Here is a 20,376-nt window from a genome sequence, read left to right on the forward strand (position 1 = left end):
CAAACCTTTTCAGTGGATACGATAAGATGCTGGATTGGTACACCTTGAAGATGAATTACAAAACTCAACAACACATCCTTGAGTCTTGAAAAAGAAGCCACAGAATCAGAGCTGCAGCGGTGGTCAGTCAGTCACTGAGCTGAGGGAAATATCTGGCTGTAAACATCCCATATGTCTTAATCTGAGTATGAACCTACATCTACTGGATGGATTGGAACGTTTAATACAGACACTCATAACAGATGGAGTCATATTTTCACATTTCTTCAGGTTCCATTATCACCCCTGACACTTCTGTATCGATAATGCTGCAAAGCAGGACAGTTCCTCTATTTGCTGACATTATTGTGCATGAACAATTATTTATAATTGTATTTTTAAGGTTATGGGTTGTTATACTCTTCACGCTTTCAGGTAATTAAACTCTGTTTTGATCATATTTATGGATGGCAGTAGTCTTTTTATGTTCTTCCATTTCGTAATCACCTCTCTATATAGTAGCTTTCATTGATAGTGGCAGAGTCAGCCATTCCCGCGCTGAATTCAAATTGCTTTCTCACGCATGAGAGATTTGCAGGAAATTAAGGATTCATATGTAATTTCGGGGGTTTCCCCGTCAATTGACATCGTCCAGTCTGATCCAATCTGATTGGTAATTATAGTCCTGCACATTTGGACAGTGTAACTTAGTCTACATGTCGATTCATTCATGCAAACTAAGCAGATTGATTGATGTAATTTCAAATGCTTGTAATTTCAAGTATTATTAATTTACTTATATGAGACCAAAATCACAATTTGCTAGGAGACACCAAACAATTATATGTAAAATCAGCCATTCAGAACCCCCTTATACCAAGAATGGAATGATCCTTGGTTTCATTACTACATTTTCCTGCCACTGCAATGATTCAACTGTAAGATTGGCAGTCAAATTATATACTATGCTACTAATTAGACCTGATTTAACCCAGCATTAGGAGTAGTGACCCAAACTTAGGGTTCAGTGTCTCAAGGACACTTAGACACTTAGACAGGAGGAGCTTGGGGTCGAACTGTCAATCTAGTGATTAAAGGACAACACGTAGCCAGGATCCTTGCTCTTCATCAAGTCATGAGTCCTAATCCAGTTCTTGTTCAGCTCAGGGACACTACAGCTCTACTTTTCTAAGCCCCCCTGTGTCTCCTCGTACTGTGTGTCCTCTCCCGGCTCAGGCTTTGCTTTCTCTGTCAGGCTCCGACGCTGCATGTTGTCTGTCATCCATCATTAAGTTGAAGGATGCAAGTCTAAGAATCTGCTTTTGTTCATTTGCTCATTATTATCAGACTTCTCCGTTATTAGTTCTGAAACGGATTCACCCATGATGTGCTACAAATATGGGCATGTTAGCATGGTAGTGGTATTTATTGTTATTTTATTTAAAGAGAATTCACAGAACTATGTTATTGACAGTACAGTTGAGCTGGGCGTCCAGTAAACTGGACCAAAAACAAAATCAGGCCTTTACAGTTTCTCTCTCTGTTTTATTTTGAACACTAACTGCTCTGTGTCTTCCCCCGTCCCCGTCTTATTTTGCCCCCCTTCCTCTCACTGCCCCAGTCATTTAATTGCTCTGTGTCTTCTCTTTCTCCCTCTGCGGTTTTCTGCCCAGAGTGCTGATTCTTCACATCTCATTCTTCCTTTGCTGCCTCATTATCTGCATCCTTCCTCCACATTCTTTCTGTGTCATCTCCCTCTCTGTCTTTGGTGTTGCCCTTTTTCATCCGGTCTCTTCATGTGTCCGTTGTGTTCGCAGTCTGCCTGTATGTTGTGGAGTTTCAGTGTGAAGCAGAGACAGGTTGGCGCAAACGCTGCCAAGCAGGTGATAACAGAGCTTTTTTCTGCCATCATAGTGATGCAGCAAACAGGATGTGTAATGTCACAACTTTCATCAGCCGTGTTAAAGATGGAAAATCCAACACAACTACAACACGGCATCACCTCATTAATCTACATTACATACGTACACGTCCAGCAGACACAGAACATCATCATTCCTTTAGTCATGTTCGTTTCCACCTGATGGATTCTGAGCTACTAACGGTGTCTGTCTGCTGGGTGATAATTCTCTGCTGGATCATATCTAACATATTTTCAAGCACATTTTGAAGTATTGCACAAGTTTCCTCAACAAAAAACAAATACAATTTAAGCCCACTTGAGGTGGTTTTTGGCCTTTGAAGAAAATTACTTCATACACTAAATGGGATTTGATCAGCTGTTTCTGCTGTTGCCGTCTTTCAGGAAATATATTTATATTGTCTTTGTTGATGGACAGCATGAAACATAACCAATCGTAGCTGACATGAAAGAACAATTAAACTCATACGTAGATTTTAGTGCTAACAACGGACCAAACTGCTAGTCAAGTTTATTTGCTCCAAGATAGTTGATCAAAATGCACCTCATTTCAAAAGTCCACTTCAATTTCCTCAGCAATTGATTGGAAACACGTGTACTATGAGGCACACATTGTACATTAAATGTAATTTATCCATTGTTAATAAGTATTAAACCTAAGCGTTAAAGTTGAGCTAAAACGTAGATTGGAGAGAGTATCTATCATCCGTACCGTGACGTATTTCTGACTGAACCAGGATCAGCAGGCAGGAGATAACGGCTATCTCTGTGCAGATTGATGGATGGATGGGATGATGTTATTGGTTTGAATTGGTCGCTTCTAGCTGATGTAAGCATGCGTCATATTTAGTTTTCCAGGCAGAAAAAAATATATATTTAAAATTAGAAAAACACAAAGAAATAGATTTTTTTTGGTAATGCTTCGATGGTGCAAAATATGACCCGGGCTGTGATCTAAAAAGGCCTTTTTTCATTTCAGCTCTACTTTTAAATGGAAAAGTCAGTTTTGCAAGCCGCGGTTTTGAATTAATGTTACATTCCAATTTAGGATTGCATTGAGGAAGTCCTAACAAGCCTCAGATTTGTGCGGCTACCCTGGAGGGAGAGCAGTGTCCGTCAGTGTTGTAGGGAACCCAGACGAAGACAGGGGTTGAGACGAGGGCACGAGTACAAAGAGAGGTAACAACAGACTTATCCCAGTTTGTCTGCGCATCCTTAGGGCAGAGAGGACATGCACAGCTGAGGTCCTCCTCAAGGCTGCGTAGATACACTACCGAAGTCATGCTTAATTTGCTTCAACAGGAACGACTAAGCCAGAGGAAGAAGCCCCAGACGTGCAAAATCCCAGCACACACTGACTGAATCTCCCCTCGCATCCACTGCTGTTCCCACAGAGCCCTCATGTTTCCACATTACGCTGTTCTGTGTCCTGCATTAGTACTACCACAGTCCTCTGGACATAATGAACTATTGTATTGATGAGAGATATTGATCAGCCTCTAGGCATGGGACAGGGGTTTGTGGGAACCCCCACACTTTCCTTAACCCACCTCCCACTGATTATACATGCAGTCAATGCAAAGCACTCAGATGGTTAATAGGCACCCAGTCTAAAAGCATACGTGGGGTGTGGACCATCTGTCCATATGCTGAGATGCGCTATATGGGTACCGGGAAACAAACTGTGAAGTTTTCTGCATGTATAAGTAAAATACATTTCCCATCCTTCAAATGCCTCCACACACTGAAGCGTTGGACGCGTTCCAAACTCCTGAGATTAAAAGGCTAAACACTTAGACTGTTGTCTGTTTGAATATGGAGAGAGCTTTACTTAATGTACGACACCAGCAGTGAAGTAGTTCCCAAACATCATACTAATGGCACATTGGAGAGTACTCTGAATTATGCACCCATTCACCAATGAGCAAGAATGGTCAGCTGTGCTTTATGTTTCCAACATTCATATTGAATACCTTTCAGATCTCGCCGCTTGGCAGGTGTTTGTTATGTACTGTAAATTAGTCACATAGTCTAATAGAGTGCGAACAGCCTACGTCGGTGTCCCAGAGAAGTCTGGTGTTTGGAATGAAATGTGACATTGCCTGAGGCCTGAGTAAACATAGAGGTGATGCACGCATGTGTATATATATATATATATTTATGTATATATTTATATAACCAGAGACACCTCCTCTGATCTCCCCTCATCCAGCACAGATTTCTGTAAGGCAGTAAGATGAGTTTCATAATCATGCACACTGGAGAGAGTATTCCCATTAAAATCCTTTCAGCTGTCAGCAGGTTTGTTTTAAGGGCTGCAGGGACACGTGTGGCAGCTTTGACTGGAGATACAATATACAGAGATTAGGGCCATGTCCACACATACCAAAACCATCTTGTTTGCCCTGGTTTTCCTTGGCATCAAGAAAATCTGTGTCCTAATGAATCCATTGTAAATGACTCAGCATGCTGTAGTAACGGCGTAGTAACTCCATAGTAACGCCATAGTAACGCCATGGTAACCCCATAGTAACGCCATAGTAACGCCATGGTAACGCCATAGTAACGCCATGGTAACGCCATAGTAACCCCATAGTAACGCCATAGTAACGCCATGGTAACGCCATAGTAACCCCATAGTAACGCCATAGTAACGCCATGGTAACGCCATAGTAACGCCATGGTAACGCCATAGTAACCCCATAGTAATGCCATAGTAACGCCATAGTAACGCCATAGTAACGCCGTAGTAACGCCATAGTAACACCATGGTAACCCCATAGTAACCCCATAGTAACGCCATAGTAACGCCATGGTCACGCCATAGTAACCCCATAGTAACGCCATAGTAATGCCATAGTAACGCCATAGTAACGCCGTAGTAACACTGTAGTAACACCGTAGTAACGCGGTAGTAACGCTGTAGTAACACCGTAGTAACACTGTAGTACATATTCCAGGCCTATATGTGGCGCTGTTTCTGCTACAAAAACTACACCAAAAACGGAGGAGAAGAGACGGAGCATGCGCATAAAGCTTGCACGCTGTAACCGAACACAACAACACGACAACACAAAGAATGCGAGTGAAAGGTCAAAACCTGAATCGTTTGTGTGGACCGATAATGAGTGTGAACTGCTGCTGCGTCTCGCAGGGTTAAGAGGTCAAAGGCTAGAGGGCAGAGGGGTGGGGCGATGACATCATCGTCATGAGCACGAACACGTTTTTTACTTTTTCATCCTGAGACCTGGTCTAAAAAAAAAACCCTCTGGTTCCATTTGGACGAAGACATCTGCGTTTACGCATAAGAAACGTTGCCATGTGACATGACCCTTGGTCTCTATTCCTATGTCTGCCTTTTCACCCCCCATTTCATTCATTTTATTTCACCAGAAATAGCTAAATGATGAGCTTGAAGGTGCTAAAATACTCCCTAAAGAGTTGGAGTGATCATTTTCTGAGGGTTCATCACTACCAGTGACACCTATCACATTACATATTCCATTTTGAATGTCAAAATATTGATTAGGACTCTAAAATGGTGTGAATGGGAGCGTGAATGGTTATCTTTCCAGGTGATACCTGCCTTCGCTCAATGTCAGCTGGAATCGGCTCCAGTCCCAACCCGCAACCCTGAACAGGATAAGCGGTAACACATAATGGATGGATGGATGGATACATATTGATTAGTGTAACCTTAACAGTAGGCTTAGCATTAATTAGACTAGACGAATATACATCATTTCTTTTATCATGAGGGCTTTTCACACTGCACTTAGCCTGGGGCTGAGTGAGCTATGAGCCTGGGGCTGAGTGCAGCTCCAGGATTGTTCCAGCTTCCACACTGGCACAATCTTGGCACACATTAGCCCAGGGCTAGCTAGTCCTGCCCCGGAGCAGCGTCATCTTCCTGTAAACAAAAGTATTTGCGTTACATTTGTTGGCGATCTGTAGAGTAATGGCGCATAATCCTAAGATTTAAATATGACTCACATGTTCCAACAGACATATAACCCAGGGCTAGTAGAAGTGCAGTGTAAATGGCGTGTCTCTAGGCGGAGGTTAACTCTGGGTCAACAATGTGTGTGTGAAAAGGGGCTAAAAATATGCACTGTGAAAAGCCTGAAAGCGTACGCAGTTAGAAAAAGGAATGAATAAAAAGTAAGTGATGGTGTTTTTACAGTTGAGTCCAATCTCACACTCAGCCTGCCACATCCACTTTTCTCTATCGAGTCCAAAGAACCTGTAAATGTGTTTTATATGCCTTGAAGGCATCATTATGTAAGCAGCCCTCTGAGACTAATAGGTTAGCCTGCACTATCGAGTCTGAGCTCCCTGATCTGGCATTCAGCTTCACCTCTCCTCTCGGCACGGCGCTGGCTGCAGGCGCTTTGACCTCCCTGCTCCTCCACATAATATCCTCCTCCTGCTTCTCCTCATCTGGGGATCATTTTATTTGCTTTTAGTGACAGCGCCACGGTTATCAAGAGGCAAAAACGGGGAGCTCTGTCTTCATAGATATAGCTTTAGACTTCATTATGGTGGATTGCAATAATAAAGTGTCATCTTCCAACCAGCGAACCAGGAATATGAGACATTAACATTCTCATAACATAAATAGATTACTGAAAATTGTCAAAAAATGAATACATTGTTGGGGTCTGGAGTGACCTGTGTAATGGCTTTGATGGGAAATTCAGAAGAAAATCTTGAATGTGATCAAAAGTCAGATTATCTGTCTGTTTTGATGGTTTATCTCTACAATTACGTTAAATAAAGGTCACAATTTGGGAATGATTCATCCATTATTGGTTAATTGACGTGAATGAATGAACCAATTAAAACACGTGACATCAACGTTAGAACATGTGTAGATGTGCTTTAGTATGCGGTCATGCCACTAGGTGGAGCCTGTTACCTTTTAATGAGGTTTAGTTACAGGTGTGTTTGGCCGCCTCTCCCTGCCCTCAGAGGAAGAAACAAGTGGCCGCTTGCCTCGCTCTGCTTGCTGACGCTGTCATGGTGATGAAGCACAAAGTGGTGAAAGCAGCTGGGCTAACGTTCCTGCTACAGACCAGTCCATCACGTAGATCAGGTCTGTAGATTGTTTTTCTAGTCAGGCTTAAAGGCAGAGGAGGTCATATGGAAAAAACAAAGAGACTATGACTTTGAACGCATCGCAGAACAAAAAAGTCCCGCCCCCTTCGCTCCCCCAGAACGCCCAACGAGTGCTCGACCTCGGCAGAGTGTTCGCAATCAGAAGCATTGACCGACAGGCAGGCTTTCCAGTCATATTCTCTGGCCCAACTTTTTTGATTGGACGGGGTTTTTACAGTCCTGCCACGGCCACAGATGACTTTAAAAAAAAAAAAATGATGTCAGAGCATTTCATTTATTCATTGCTATCGGTGTACGAGGATTACATGGCAGAAAGTGTTTCTGAATAGAATCACCTACTCAACCTTTAAGTGTGTTGCGGGGAGATTAGGGTAACCTGTTTTACATACCATAACTAACATAATAACATCACAGGTTATTTACTGTTGTTCATCATTCAAGTAACTTGGTGTTTTCGGTAGCTTACTCTGATTTTGTATCAAATATAGGTCAAGTCAGTTTCTAATGGAGAAAGACCCAACATAAATTATTCATAAATTATTGGTTAAATAAATAACTTAAAATTTGGCATTCCTTGCCACACAATACCACTTTATGAGAATTTACTCAGACATCTAACTGCAACTTCCAACCAGCTCTTACCTCCTTCCCTGGAATTGATTTTGGTCAGTTAGTCAACACCTTTAGCTCGAAACTAAAATATAAAATCAGTTGACGGATGTTAGTTTTTATCTGACCCGATGACATTTCACTCCTACTCTACTCCTCCTACTATGTTCCTATCTGCATACCGCCCCTACCAAAATGTATGCCTATGTTCATGGCAGGAAACTGAAATGAAACGTTGCAAAACTCTCCGAATGGCTAGATACCATCAGAGATGTTTTTTCCTTTGGTGAACTAACAGTTTAAATGTTGTATCTTAAACAAGATTGTGATTCTCTGACTCCATGCATTCTACAAAAAGAAAGGTTTGTGGTTGCCAACATGTTATTGTTCACTTGAGCCTGTGTGACGCTCCCCATGCTGCCTCTTTCCGGTTGTTTTAATGCGAATAAACATATCGACATTCTTGAGTGACGACCCGCATCCCACAATGCAGTGCTTTCCTTCATTCGCCTCTGCAGATTGATGAGACCTCTGTCAACAGTGCATTAGCAGTTACTTACTGATGCGCGGAACATTTTGGTGACCACATATGATTGAATAGTTATGGGAGCTATATTGGAATGACTCTAAATGGGCTTTCCACCACCACATTGATAAGTGAAGCGCTAAGGTGATTACTCAAAATCATTATCTTGGTCGCTGTTAGCACCGACCTTGCTTTCTTTGAGAGAGGCAGGCCAAAGTCATTGCCAAATATAGCAGCTCGACTATTACAGAGCCAGTGTTGCTGAAAGGCATCACATGCTGCCATTAGATGCGGGCGTTGGGACCGTGCAGCGGAGGCGGCGGGCTGAAGCTTACCAAAGCAGGTGAGATAAGATCAGATCAATCTTTAATGATGCCTGTGAGGACATCTGGTGGAGCCGGATGCAGCATTCCCATAGGCACTGCAGCGGCAGATCGATCCGCCGTGCCCAAAGCTGATTGTCTTGCTGGGAAAAGATGTGTCTAATCAGATAGGATTAGGTCAAACTTGTTTGTGCGGCTCGCTCCCTGTTTGGGAATTGAACCCCGATCTCCCATGTGATTGGCGGAGGTGTTTTTTTTTTCTCCTTGAAGGGCACCTCACCAAAACTCATCCAGGGTCAGCGGTTAAGGCTGCCACAAAGAGTAGTTGCAGTAAAGAGCATGCATGCTCAGCAAACCTCTTCTTAATGATATTGTGATGCATTTAATTGGCTGTAGGGATGTCACAAGTCGATGCCAAGCAGATGTTTTCTCATTGCCTCTGAATGTATATTGTTTTATTTATGTTTATTTTAAGAGTTGGCAATCCAGAATTGTGTGATTTCACTGGTATTTCTATTGATTATTACTTCATTTCTGGTATGGTGACATCCATAATTAGCTTTGTCAGGGTTGACACCACACACTGGTCAGACACACTCTTCTGCAGATTGTCATTTATTCCATCCTGCTGACACAACAGAGCTTTATTCCTGGTGGTGTTGCTAAGTTGTGTAGCCTGAGGGTTGTACCACCAAGCGAGATTAATGGGTTAGTGAAGTATGTGGAGCCAGAATGTTCAAAGTCACAAAGGTAGCTCTCTTTTTAGTAGTTTATGTTCAGTGTTTGAAATTGGTTATAATATAATGGGTGAGAGACCTGTGGGAGGTTCTCTTCAGAGGGAGAGAGTGTTTACAGACAGATTAGATCCCTTGGCTTTTCCTCCGATATTCTCTACGAGCAAACGGATTCGATTTCATTTTATCCGCAAAGTTGTTGTTGCTCGAACTGAACTAGTGAACTTGGTAGGCGTGTTTTTTTCATTTGGCCACACCGGAATTAAAAGAAGCCTTCTATAAAATCACAGGTAGCGTACAATAATAGTTCACTATATTATTATGAATCAGTTTGATGTTCACTTGCATATTAAATGTGGTATAAATCATTCAAACTAGTATTTCTACTTTGGATTATGTTTTTGTGCTTTGTCTTGATTTGCAGTAGATATAATAGTAAGTTCTGTAGAAGATTCCAAATTTGGAATCAAAATCAATTAAAATCAAAGGTAATTGAAAAAGTAGTTTTGCCAACAACAAAAATCAACATAGAAGAACAACAGAAAAAGCTGTGAGCTTAAGCAAACATGGTAAACAGTCCTTACATGTTAACATTGTCTTTAAATGGTAAAAAAAAAGGAGGAGAAATGATGTAATTACTTATATTCATTTTATACATTTATTTTAATTATTTTATACCTCAACTCGTATTTTATCTTGAAGAAAAACAACAGATTTTGAAGTACAGCTTTTTTTAATTAGCTTATCGAAGCATGTAGCCTACTTTGAATGTAAATAAGGTGCCAGAGATTATGAAAAATAAGCATCAAAATAGAGCTTATCAAAAGAAATTTGCGGGGGAGGATCCCCCTGGACCCCTTACATTCGGCTAAGCCCCAACCTTTATGTTGTATGTTGATGTTTATATTTGCTTGTAGCCTATTACTCACATCCACATCTCAGCATCGCCCAGAATATAGCTGTTCCATGTCCTAAGCTGCAGCCAGATGGGCTGTAAGTTGTTTCCAGATCAGGGAAACAACGTGCATATGCCTCATAGGCCTATAGAGAGGAAGTAGAATTTATAATTGTATAATCAGGCCGATCAATACGCCTACATGCTAGCACCAGCCAGTGTTTACATTGGGCCTGCTCGCGCAAATCAAATGCCAGGTCTGCTCCACTTCTGCTGTCTGCGTGATCTAGTTTGTCACTGTCGCTGCATCCTGTGCTTAGCTGCCCAGAATGATTGTGATTGGTTTTATAAAATCCAAAAAAGACGGAGCGCGTTTCCCCTTTAGCAGAATGTGTGGGGTCAGACACCGTGCTGTGGAAATAGGTCAGACTACGTGAGACTACCTACGAGCTTTTTGCTTTGCTGAATTTTTAAAGCGCCATATGTTGCACGCAGCGGGCATGATGTTAGTTCCATGTGGTCATTAGCTTCATCGCTGTGATTATATTTAGCAGGCGTGCTTTAATGCACACAGCAATCCGAAAGATTAAAACACAGCCAACGTACCAGAAGACTCATTTTACAGCGGGTTTGTAATTTCACACATCAAAATCATCAAGCGGGGTCACAGTACATCAACAGCAGCTGGCACGGTTTCTACGTTTTTACTGCAACCGATTCAGATTCCACACAATCTTCTACAACAATCACTTCCAGGACCTCTCACTGCTGCTCCGCTGTAGCGCGTTAAACAGCGTGGAAACCTGACAAACCCGTCGTCCTTTCATTTACGTGGTTAAGAGACGCTGTCTGTCTGTCCTTACAATACCGTCCCACCCACACACAAACAAGCACTTGATATATTTCCAAGTGCTTTTTTCTCGTTTCCTTCAGTAGTTAATCGTATCTGTCAACCTGGAAATCCCTTGAATTTTGACAGCAAAAATGGGATAAACTGTGATTTTTAATGCAGATTTTAAAGATGCAACGTGTGAGATCTGGCCACATGCTCCAAACAAATATAAGGCAGCATCTCACCTCTACGACTGGGTCCATACCACCTTAATACACATGCATCAGTTATACGATTAAAAAAGAAAGAAGAACAAACTAATCTTGACTTTATTTCTAGGGTTCTGGTGTGAATGTCGTATTAGCAACCACCCTTAACCGCTGTTGTCATCTTCTTTTCTCTGCAGCCGTTTACCAGAACACACTGTCTTCTATTCATTCCTCTGTCCTTCATTATTGCTTCGCTGTGTTTCTCTGTTGCTCTCGCTTCTGTTCATCTCCTCCGCCTGGCAGCGTTTCTGTATTTCCTTTGACTTCATTTAATAGGCTATTTAATTGTAAGTCAATTTACTACAGCTGCTAAGTAGAATGCCTTTCTCTCTTTATATTTCTCTCTCTTTGTCACTGTGTGTGTGTGTGTGTGTGTGTGTGTGTGTGTGTGTGTGTGTGTGGTTCTCACCCCTCCCTGCTAATAGCTTGCTGTTGTTGTCGCTCTTATTTCTCCATCCTAACCATTACATGAGCAGTGGGAGGTTAAAACCCGTCACAGAAGTCTTCTTAGTTTGCCAAATAACAAATAGCACAAGAAGTAATGTTTGAATATCACCAAATATTGAAGTATTTTTCTATGTTAATGCCAGCAATGCAAGTTTGTTCTTAAATTGTGGCTTACATTAAGATTCTATGTTCATGTTTGCTTTAGTTATGGTTTAGTGGATAAATGAAATGAATGAAGCCTCAGCACAGTCAGGGGGAGACTTACCCTTCATCAGAACTTCATTATGTATTCCATGCAAATTGTTTTTTTGTCAGTTTTGAAGGAAATAAATCAGTCTCATGAATTAGAATTTGCTGCGACTGCATTTGTTTCTTTTGCCGATTGATGTTTGTATATCCTTAATATTTTTATACAATTATTAATTCCTGTGGAGTTTATCTGAGGACATTGTGAATGTTTTGTCAACATCACTACTTTTATTTTGTTTTAAATGTATTTCTTTTTTCTCAGTGAGGTCCTAGAATCCCAACTGACCTGTGCTTGTTAAGCTCCCTCCTCTCTCTGTGTGAAAATGAAGTTTTCGTACCCGGATCGGTTCAGCACCTACATTTTCTCCGGTGTCACGGCAGCAGTTTTAAGCACGTGTTTAACGTAGAGTGCATGGAGACATTTAAAAACTCAAATGAGTATTACATCAACAAACAAGCACCTTCCAATTGTCCCCCCAACCTGTTTAACAGATGAACAGAAATTAAGGAGCATCAAAAGATTATCCTGGGAAAAAAAACTTTTTTCACTTGTTCTGAAGTCACAAATCCAGGAGAGAAAAATAATTGGATCACATTTACAAAATAGATTAAAGTTTTTTTTTTGTGTCACTTGTCTGTCAGGGCTTCTGTACTTTCATGTCCACATCATCCATCTGCCTCCTCCCCTTCATCTTCCCTTCCCCTGTATCGCTCCACCATCCTGTGTTTGAAGTCATCGGGTCTCAGCGGACAGACGAGCTGTGAGGAGCGCTAAGTGACGTTAAAGAGGGGAGGCAGGGGAGGAGGTGGGAGGGAGGGGGAAGATAGAAGGTGCTAATTGCTCCCTTCTCACAGATGAAACTGATGTGGAACAGTTTGGAGTTACTCTTGTTTCAGAGGGATTTGCTCACATCACAGTAAAAAAATAAAAAGATGTTGCTACGCGAGGCATGTGTGTAACCTTGAAGTTGGCGGTAGACTTAAATGGATCCGTGGGCATTTTAAGCTGTTTTTCGTTTTCATCACAAATTCGCCCTTCAGTTCAACTACAATGACATTATATCGTTTAAGTTAATAAAACAGAATTATTCATAAGAAAGTGTCACATCTTAGTAACTTATGTTTGTGCTAAGTGAATATTACCAAATCCACTACCCTCCCTGCTTTAAGACTGGGAGTTCAGCTTCATGTGAAGACCTTATTACTCTGTATTTGTACCTCAAAAAGTCCCATGAAATTGGCTTATTCCAAGCACTGATTAAAAAAAATGTTGCATTTCATTCCTTGAACCTCTGAGCTCCGTTGTTGTTTTGTCGTGTTTTCTAAGACATCACAGACCAGAGTGCAGAGCCACCGGAGGGGCTTTTATTCTGTATCTTGTTTTTCTTGGAAAGACTTTCGCTGTAGTGTTCTCTCTGCCTGCAGATGAAACCCAACGCCGAAAAAAACAAGTTCTCAGTGTTTTTCTCAGGACTGTACATGCTGATGTGGGTACATTTTGGAAGTGCGGCTAAAGTGGAGGCAGGACTGAGATTAAGGGATCACCAGTGAAGTAAATGAAATGCATTCCATCATCACAGATGTAATGTCAGAGTAAGAGGGATGCTGCGAGATATCCGGCCTTCCTCCGCCCTGCTGTTGGTCAGGACGACGTTATCATCTCCGTCCTGCTGACACGGCACTGTGGAGATGGGTCTGGCTGTTTCAGACAAGGTCGCTACGAACACACACTTGTAACTGACGTGGTGATGACTTTTCAAGAATACTTGTGCTGGGAGGGAGTTTTTTGATGCTGTTTTAATTCATGACATCATTTGATACAGTCATTCTGAGCTCAGTACCAGAATCCCCATCAACTGAATTGTGAATGAGTCAACAGGGAAGCACATGTTGCATAGCATACATTAGGTGCTCCTCCTTTAATTAAACAGCAGTAGTAGTAATAAAGGCCCTGCTAGTAGGGCTTTATCTACCAAACGTGTCCAGTGTGTGTGATGATGTAAAGTACTTGTTTTTGTTCTGTCGCGTAAGGTTTGGGTTTTAACCATCTCAGCGTTTCTGCCACAAATAAAAGTAGTATTATATATTAAATTTAAGTCTATATCTTACAGATCTATCGGCGTTGCTGGCTGGTGTTCAAGAAGTCATCCAGCAAAGGACCTCGACGCCTGGAGAAATACCCTGATGAGAAGTCTGCCTACATCAGAGCCTTTCCTAAGGTGTGTGTGTGTGTGTGTGTGTGTGTGTGTGTGTGTGTGTGTGTGTGTGTGTGTGTGTGTGTGTGTGTGTGTGTGTGTGTGTGTGTGTGTGTGTGTGTGAGAGAGAGAGAGAGACAGGTATTCTCTGTTCTTCAGGAGAAAACCAAAGCTAAAGAGTTGACAGACCCACACCGACAGGGATGAAAGCACCTTACCTTCACATTTAAGACTTCTGAGCTCAGCGAGAATCAACAATCCTTCTACTTCTTCTTTCTCTCTCTCTCTCTCTCTCTCTCTCTCTCTCTCTCTCTCTCTCTCTCTCTCTCTCTCTCTCATCTTTCATGCTTCATCATCATCACCTCTCCTTCACTTTGACCTTCTATTTTTCACACTCCTGCATTTACTGTCCTTTAACACACCAGTGGACTTAAAGTGAAGCCGCTGAGAGACTCTGCTTGTGTTTTTATCTTTTTCACTGTAAGCACCTTTATAAAAATGTATCAGCTTTGACTTTTGTGAAAACTATAGTGTTATTCCATACAAATCAATGAAAGGTTATTTTATTTTTTGTGCATTTTCCTACAAATGTCGAGCAACGTCCTGGCTCACACATACTTGGATTGCATATAAAATGATTACATGTATATGAACCAAGTTCATTACTTTCCTCAAGTGTACAAATGGTGCGTGCGAACAAAGCATAAGCCGAATAGTTTTTAAAATGGAATCACACTTAAGATAATCTGATTGTTAAAATGTATTTAGACTCATGTTATTTGCACACCTTTCTTAACAGAGAGGTTTTTGGAGTAACATTCAGGTGACCAATCATTGTTAATGGAGAAAGTTAACAAGGCTTTTACTTTCACAAGACAAATAACTCCTCACACTTTAATCACCTTTGGTAACATTGCGCCTTCAACCTGTTGCCTAGGTGACAGAGATTAGCAACGTCAAGAATATCACACGGTTGCCTCGAGATACCAAGCGTCAGGCGGTGGCCATCGTGTTTACAGACGACACGGCGCGCACCTTCACCTGTGAATCAGGTAATGTATGGACCCAAGTTTGAACATGCACACTTCCTGTTGATCCTTATTTGGTGCTATTTTGCTTAGCATAAAGACTGGAAACTGCTAGCGCACTCATTAACACGTGTGTCTGGTTTATGGAATCTGCATAAACACACATGTAAAAAAGACAAATTCTGCTTGTGTTAAGTAAACTATTTCAAACATGAATTCATCCATCCGTTCATCACTTAAGTGCATCAAGTCCAGCTCGGAGTGCAGGTTTTAATAGAGTCTCTGTCGAGGTGCAAACAAACCGGACAACCTTATTGTGATATCAAGATCAGAAACACTTGGCAGTTTTGGAAACATGAGGCACTTTGTCATTTTGTTGCCTTTTTTTTCAGTTTGCTTTTTATTAAATTGGTGCTAGGCAACCCCCAAATGACTGCTCACAACATAATAGTTTAAATAGATTTTTAAAAAACATGCCCTGAAATCTGAAGTGCTGCACTAATTAGCCTCCAGGCCCACAAAAACACTGCACAAAACGCTTCAGTCTCATTAAAACAAGTAGAAAAAGCTGCCCCAGGCCGCTCTGTCTGATCAGGGCCTTAGTCCACCTGCATGCTGGCCACCAAGAAATAGTTCCAGCCCACAACTGAGATGAGATTCCTTATGATGACTATGATTTCCAACATAAAGAATAAACTTTTACACTCAAGGTTGTTGATATGGCTGCGTCGTCCCTTTACCAGATCGACTTTCTTATGTTTTCCTCACCTTGCCACAGCTGGCCGTGAACTCCACACACTGTTTGCCCCGACCTGTTGCCCCTGCACCACTGTTTCATAACAATACAGCCATCATTTCATCATTTGACTTTTTTGTAACAAGAATGATTCTAGTAGATGTGAATGTCTCTCTCTCTCTCTCTCTCTCTCAGAGCTGGAGGCCGAGGACTGGTTCAAGACCTTGTCGATTGAGTGTCTGGGCACACGACTCAATGACATCAGCATGGGAGAGCCTGACCTCCTGGCCGCCGGAGTGCAGTGTGAACACACAGGTAATCCGCACACAAACACACAAACACACAAAATCACACTTCTCCTGCCGATCTCGTAACTTGTCACAGTGAAATCTTCCAAGATAACGATGATAAATGTGCAAGATTTATTTTTGATGAAGTTCTTTTTTTAATCTATTTTCCTACGATGCTTGGAAAGATACAGAAAAGATGGTGATTCATTTTATCAGTTAAAAAATGTCAATGCACAATAAGCACTGTAGCAAACAAACGTTTATGATACTTTGTTTTGTTCAGCAACATAATCTTCACAAATGAACTTTATTTGCCATCAGAAATATCAAGATCACACAAAGAAAAGTCTATACTACAAAAATTACAATATATTATCTCATCATCAGCATAAACAGTCCAGTGGAGCTGCTGCAGAGCTCAGTGATAATCCTGGTTTTGTCACCTATAAGCGACCCGAAATAAAACGTATTGATTAAAGCAGCTTTAAAAGCATCACTGAATGATCTACTAGAATAGTCTACTTCCTGTCCCTAGAGTCAACAACTTAACATAGAGAAACAGCATCAAATAACTGCATAAAGTCCCAGAAAACTTGAGGTCTGCTCTAACTCTGTTACTTCGATCGGGCCTCAGGACTTTTCTGGTCGTCACTGCTTTGTATTAAATTCAGTTTGGGACTATTTACCCATATCTGTTAAGTGTATTCTCCTGTTTAGTCCGTGTTATCTATTTATCTGTTTATATTTTCAGTTTTTACTCATACTGTTGATATTGTGTTCCTTTTTTGGTGCCTTTTATGTTCTATATGAAGCTCTGTGAATTAAGAATATGCTTTACATATAAATGTACCATAAAAGACAGCTCTGGTCTATGAGATTTATTTAACTCATGAAAGAAAACCTTGATAAGAAGCTGCAGTGTGTTATGAAACAGAGCTGACCGGTGAGACTTTTGCTCTGTTATTCTTGTGAAATCACCGAAGCGAATCCAACGCCACTGACAGTACGTCGCTGACATCCTTCCTGTCGTTCCTTGGTCTCCTCAGAGCGCTTCAACGTGTTCCTCCTCCCCTGTCCCAACCTGGACATCTATGGGGAGTGCATGATGCAGATCACCCACGAGAACATTTACCTGTGGGACATTCACAACCCTCGCACCAAGCTGGTCACCTGGCCGCTCTGCTCCCTGCGGCGCTACGGACGCGACGCTACGCGCTTCACCTTCGAGGCCGGCCGGTGAGACCATGGACGGGAGGGAGGGGGGATGTTTGATCGCTGACAGATATATGCATGTTACATACATCATGGGTTGTATCACGCAGACAGAGTCATATTAGAGACAATACATCCTTTGTTATAGCGGTGAGTTTTTAATGGGTAACTTTGGTATTTTTCAACCTTATTTTCCAATTTTTGTGTATAAATGACTGATGGGGACAACATTTTTTAAAATTTGTCCAGTGTAGAGGGAGGAGGCAAGAGACAGCAGCCTCAAAACAGGATGCGATGTAATCCTTCCGGACAATTCTGCACCGTCAATGCACATCCACTAAAAGTGCTCGTTTTTGCCTCTGAAGAAAAGTGTCTGATTGTCTCTCGCTCAAGGAGAAGTCTCGTTCCCAAATCCACTTTCTGTACTCTTAAAACGATAAACGCCTCTCTCCTGCTCTCAGTCAGGTTTCCACTGTTTTCTTACGGCAAAAAGTCACATGACACATTAACAAACAATAATAAAGCACTTTTGGTGGATGTGCATTGACGGTAATGAGTTGTCCTTTTATGGTTATACTGCAGCCTGTTTAGTCGTTTAGTTGTGGCTCAATAAATAATCCTTTTATATGTGACGCTCAACCGTTTGTTGGAACTTACAAACAAAGTTTGTGCGTGTGCATGAGTACTCTGTCCGTCAGCTGACGGTCAGTCCAAGGATACCCCCCCCCCCCCCTCTCCCTCTCTCTCAGCCCCAAGAGGAGATTGATTGAATAGATTAGACGATGAATCAATGCTGGGTCAGACCTCCTTATCTCCTCTTCTTTGATAAAACGAGCTCGGATTGGGTCCGCATGCAGATGATGGTGTGTGTGTGTGTGTGTGTGTGTGTGTGTACATGCGCATGCAGTCTGAAAGAAACCCAAATAACAAGAGTCTGTGGGTGTGTTGTGCTGCATCAATCATTTAGGTAGCTAGACTTTATTGTCTCTATACGAATACAGCGAAATTTACATCTCCTTTACTGTCCTTTGATTAGATTCAGCTAACATGTATTACTAGCCTCACTATATGGACACAGTAATATGGATGGACTAAAACCTCACAGGAACAGATCATTTTAAACAAGTTAGTTAGTTCACTATTAATCACTTGTGAATTGATGATCAACATTTGCATTCTCTGGAAAAATAGGTTCGATTGCATGGATGTCTATGAGAAAATGACCCTACTCCTCACTTGACTTTCGGCTTGGGCCTGGTTTTCTGTTATACCAGGGTATTTAGAAATCCTGACGGTATGATTTTCAGTACCGTCATGAATGCAGACACTGTACTGATGTGATGTGTTGTAGGGACCGGCAGACGCTTAGCTTAAAGCTTACGGTTTGTTGTAGGGAGTTGAGTTTTGGTTGACTGTGTCTTAAAACAGGAAGTCTTGGCCTGGATATCCGTCATCTGGACATCAACTGGCTACCGTATATTGACTGAGGCTAGAGGCTGATATTATTGTCATAGGAGAGAAAAAAAAGATTTGTCTAATTTGTTCGGGATATATAAATCAATAATTAGTTGCAAAATATGAGCAGGGATGTGGTCTAAATGGTTTAAGAAGGCAGTTTTCATTTCAGCTCAGCTTTAAAACTGACACTGCTTCTGTGTTTCCATGTTGAGAATGAAACAACACAAGAGGACACCGAATGTCTCCCTGTAATCCCACATTGATTCACCTCTATTAGTCGAAGTGGTAACAGGAGCTCATTAAGGCTTTCCAGGCTGTAAAATCCTCCATTATACAGTATCGGCCATGATGTCAACCCTGCTGTTTTGGCTTCGCTGCCGTTATGTGTAGGATGTGTGACAGCGGTGAAGGCCTCTACACCTTCCAGACCAGAGAGGGAGAGCAGATCTACCAGAGGGTTCACTCCTCGACGCTGGCTATCGCAGAGCAGCACAAGAAGGTCCTGCTGGAGATGGAGAAAAACAGCAGGGTGAGAGCCTGGCAAACACCCATATACATGCATACACACACATACAGGCTTAACAAGGGCATGGTGGAGACCAAAACATGGCAAATAGAGTGTCAATAGTCCTCTTACATCTACCTTGTGGTTAGAAATATGAACAGATAATGCTTATAATGATCTTTGCCTGCTGGATCAGGAGCAAAAACGGTGTTCTGCTGTGGAAAACTCCCAAGAAAAAGATTTTATTTAGATGACTGATTGTGTGTTTATGACTTCCAGTTGATGTCTATGGGTTCAGAGCCGGGGTCCTACCCCTGCACCCCCACCGCCATCCTGCCCCGATCCGTCTACTGGCACCACATCACTGGAAACCAGACCGGCATGGATGGCAGCGGTAGGTCTTCACACAATTTTTATCTTTTTCTTATGTAGCCATAATGTATACTGTTTAGTGCAACATCCCTTTTAGCATGACTGTAACTAATGTCCTAGCTCCAAAGGAACCTGCTGGTACCAACATGGTGGGAGTAGTCAGAATAAACCCCTTGTGTTTGTTAAGGTTTTGCCTCCTTCATTCATATTTTGAATCTGAAACTGAAGGTTTATTATAATTAAAGCAGAGTGTTTACTGGTTTAGATGAACATAGCAAAATGTGAATCACAGCTCCTCATGGGAGGAAAAAAGTTAATTTGGTTTCTGTTGATTAAAGTCCTGTAAAAAAAAAAAAAAGATAATGCCCTTGAATTCCCTTTATTCCCTTGAAAACGCTGTCTAGTTCGCTATCATGGTAGAGAAGTACCAATAGAGCCTGATTTGACAAATATACAGGAATTATCAAAAAGAAAAGACACACAATGTTGCTATATATCCTTTATTTATGCAGGGGGACCTTGGGCTTTGTGGTTACCTTCATATGAATTGATTGTATTTTTCATTAAAAAGGATGTTCACTAAGAACATGTTTCTGTTTTAGTGCCATTGTAAGAGTTTTAAGCCTATTTTCATGGTTATCTGGATAATATTGTGAATCCCAGTTGTTTGGGCAGGAT

General features: G+C 41.6%; 2 protein-coding genes across 2 annotated transcripts in view; one reads left to right on the forward strand and one right to left on the reverse strand.

The window, feature by feature from the left end:
- Positions 1 to 20,376, reverse strand: part of LOC311013489 (E3 ubiquitin-protein ligase RNF182) — a 315,914-nt gene that overhangs the window by 267,609 nt on the left and 27,929 nt on the right. The gene's annotated exons all lie outside the window — the stretch shown is intronic.
- Positions 1 to 20,376, forward strand: part of dok4 (docking protein 4) — a 62,031-nt gene that overhangs the window by 34,738 nt on the left and 6,917 nt on the right. Inside the window, exons 4-9 of the mRNA XM_084017150.1 lie at positions 14,014 to 14,121; positions 15,035 to 15,149; positions 16,057 to 16,176; positions 17,198 to 17,387; positions 19,212 to 19,350; positions 19,606 to 19,720. Coding sequence (XP_083873276.1) covers positions 14,014 to 14,121; positions 15,035 to 15,149; positions 16,057 to 16,176; positions 17,198 to 17,387; positions 19,212 to 19,350; positions 19,606 to 19,720 — 787 coding nt within the window. The remainder of the gene's footprint in view (positions 1 to 14,013; positions 14,122 to 15,034; positions 15,150 to 16,056; positions 16,177 to 17,197; positions 17,388 to 19,211; positions 19,351 to 19,605; positions 19,721 to 20,376) is intronic.

The sequence above is a fragment of the Eutrigla gurnardus genome, assembly GCF_963514095.1.
Source record: "Eutrigla gurnardus genome assembly, chromosome: 1".
Lineage (NCBI taxonomy): Eukaryota > Metazoa > Chordata > Actinopteri > Perciformes > Triglidae > Eutrigla > Eutrigla gurnardus.